This window comes from Penaeus monodon, chromosome 34 (genome assembly GCF_015228065.2).
Source record: "Penaeus monodon isolate SGIC_2016 chromosome 34, NSTDA_Pmon_1, whole genome shotgun sequence".
NCBI classification, from domain to species: Eukaryota; Metazoa; Arthropoda; class Malacostraca; order Decapoda; family Penaeidae; genus Penaeus; species Penaeus monodon.
The window spans coordinates 25,863,948-25,865,760 of NC_051419.1; the positions used below are offsets into that span (position 1 = coordinate 25,863,948).

Genomic DNA, 1,813 nt, shown 5'->3' on the forward strand with positions numbered 1-1,813 from the left:
ATTTCCAGACAAGCGCAAGCACTTCGCGGTGTAATAAAAGAAAAAGACGGGAAATACTGGATTTGTGAAAGTGACCAAGAGCAAATAAACTTCAAGGTAAACTGCCCTTATTCTTTTCTACACTTTCTGCACCATTACTGATAAACCGTTACATTCGCCACGAGTATTAAGAATAAATCAATTCACTGCTACAACAGGTGTTGAAGGGAGGCAACATCTCGGAGGAGATGTGGCGCTTCACCAACACGCCCATCGGGTACGACCAGGCCCCCCTGTGGCGCGCCGTCTTCCTGCCTGACGCCGACAACATCAGCGTTGCCAAGCCTGCCCACCTGAAGGAGGTCCGAGAACAGTTCCCTCATCAGAGCTACCTCGTCATGCCCGTCCACCACTCCTTCATCGGCGGTCCAACGATGGCTTTGATCGTCCAGAGGCTCGTGGAGCTCCTGAATGACGTGATCGCAGGCCGCCCCATCGACGACTCGCGGCAGATCGGAGAGCTGGTGCCGTCGACGGAGATCGACGCGGCGAAGCGCAGGATCCGGGAGGAGTTGGAGAGGGAGCCGGCACGTCTGGAGGCCACGAGGGAGGAGATGGTGGCCTGCGACTCCGAGCCGATCCTACTGAAGGCGTTTCCGAGGCCTGGGGGCGTCCCCTCCTCCGGCCACGTCCTCAGGGACGTTAGCCCGGCACTCCTTCAGAAGTTCACTGCCAAATGCAAGTCCGAGGGCGTGACGTTCAACAGCGGCCTGCAGGCGGCCATCAACACGGCTCTGGTGGAGACTGTGACAGAGGCCGGCCTGCAGCAGGACGCCTTCAGCCTCAGCATCAACCTCGCCACCGACGTCCGCCGCTACATGAGCAGGAACCCCCTGGAGGTGCTTGGCCTGCACGTGCGCCCTACTGTACACCGCGTGATCACACCTGCACGTGTGCGCGACCACTTCTGGCACTATTGCAGGGACTTGCACGGGTCCCTGGCGGGTCTGATCCGCTCCGGCCTGGTGCTACAGCAGGAGGTGGTGCGTGAGATCACACAGCCGCCCATTGACCCGCATCGCTACTTTGCAACGCCCCCGCCTGTGCTCAGAGACTACGGGCTCACCAACCTAGGCGATCTTACCTCGCTGCTCAGGGGAGAGGGCGAACACCTCCAACTGACGGACATCCTCATGGCTTCAGCTGTGCACCGCTTCCTATACATGATGCTTCATCAGATCTACACATTTCGCGGTCGCTGTCCGTACTCCGTCAGTTATGACACGTCCTACATGAGTCACGACACAGCCAACTTGATTGCAGACAAAGTGCTAGCAACAATTGCGGACGTTTGCAAATAACCATTCATTTCTCTCTCTTTTCTATTCACTGTTCTTTTAATTTGAACAGTGTAGAATTTTCTTTGACGAACGGTAAGTTATAAATAGCAACCGTGATTTACATTCCCTATAGTTCATGAATTTATCATTGAATGCAACATTTTCATCATGATTATGTTCTAGAATTCTTTCATAAGCAAGACATACGTTTCAAAAACAAAAACGTACAAGCAAGATAAATGCAACTTTCCTTCAGGTAAAGGTATTTGCAGTTGCTGTGATTATTAGTAAATAGCTAATATTATTCATCCTCTCTCTTCCTTATCCCTCCCTCCTCTCTTTCCTCATTGATTCTTGCAAAGTAATGATTCGACAGTGTCATCTCCCAACCTTTGTAAGAGAGCAGTCGTTGGATCCAGTTACCAGTAGAATCAAGGTACTTCGAGGCACCACCACTTTCCTTAGATCAGTGGTTCTCACCCTCTTTACTACCA

The 1,813-nt window shown here is 52.4% G+C and overlaps 1 protein-coding gene across 2 annotated transcripts in view; it reads left to right on the forward strand.

The window, feature by feature from the left end:
• The window catches only part of LOC119594663, a gene marked incomplete at its 3' end in the record, with an annotated part of 9,067 nt that extends 7,254 nt beyond the window's left edge, over positions 1 to 1,813 (forward strand). For both annotated transcript variants that reach the window (XM_037943717.1, XM_037943719.1), the window contains 2 exon segments: positions 9 to 96; positions 198 to 1,813. In XM_037943717.1, the coding sequence (XP_037799645.1) occupies positions 9 to 96; positions 198 to 1,340 (1,231 nt within the window).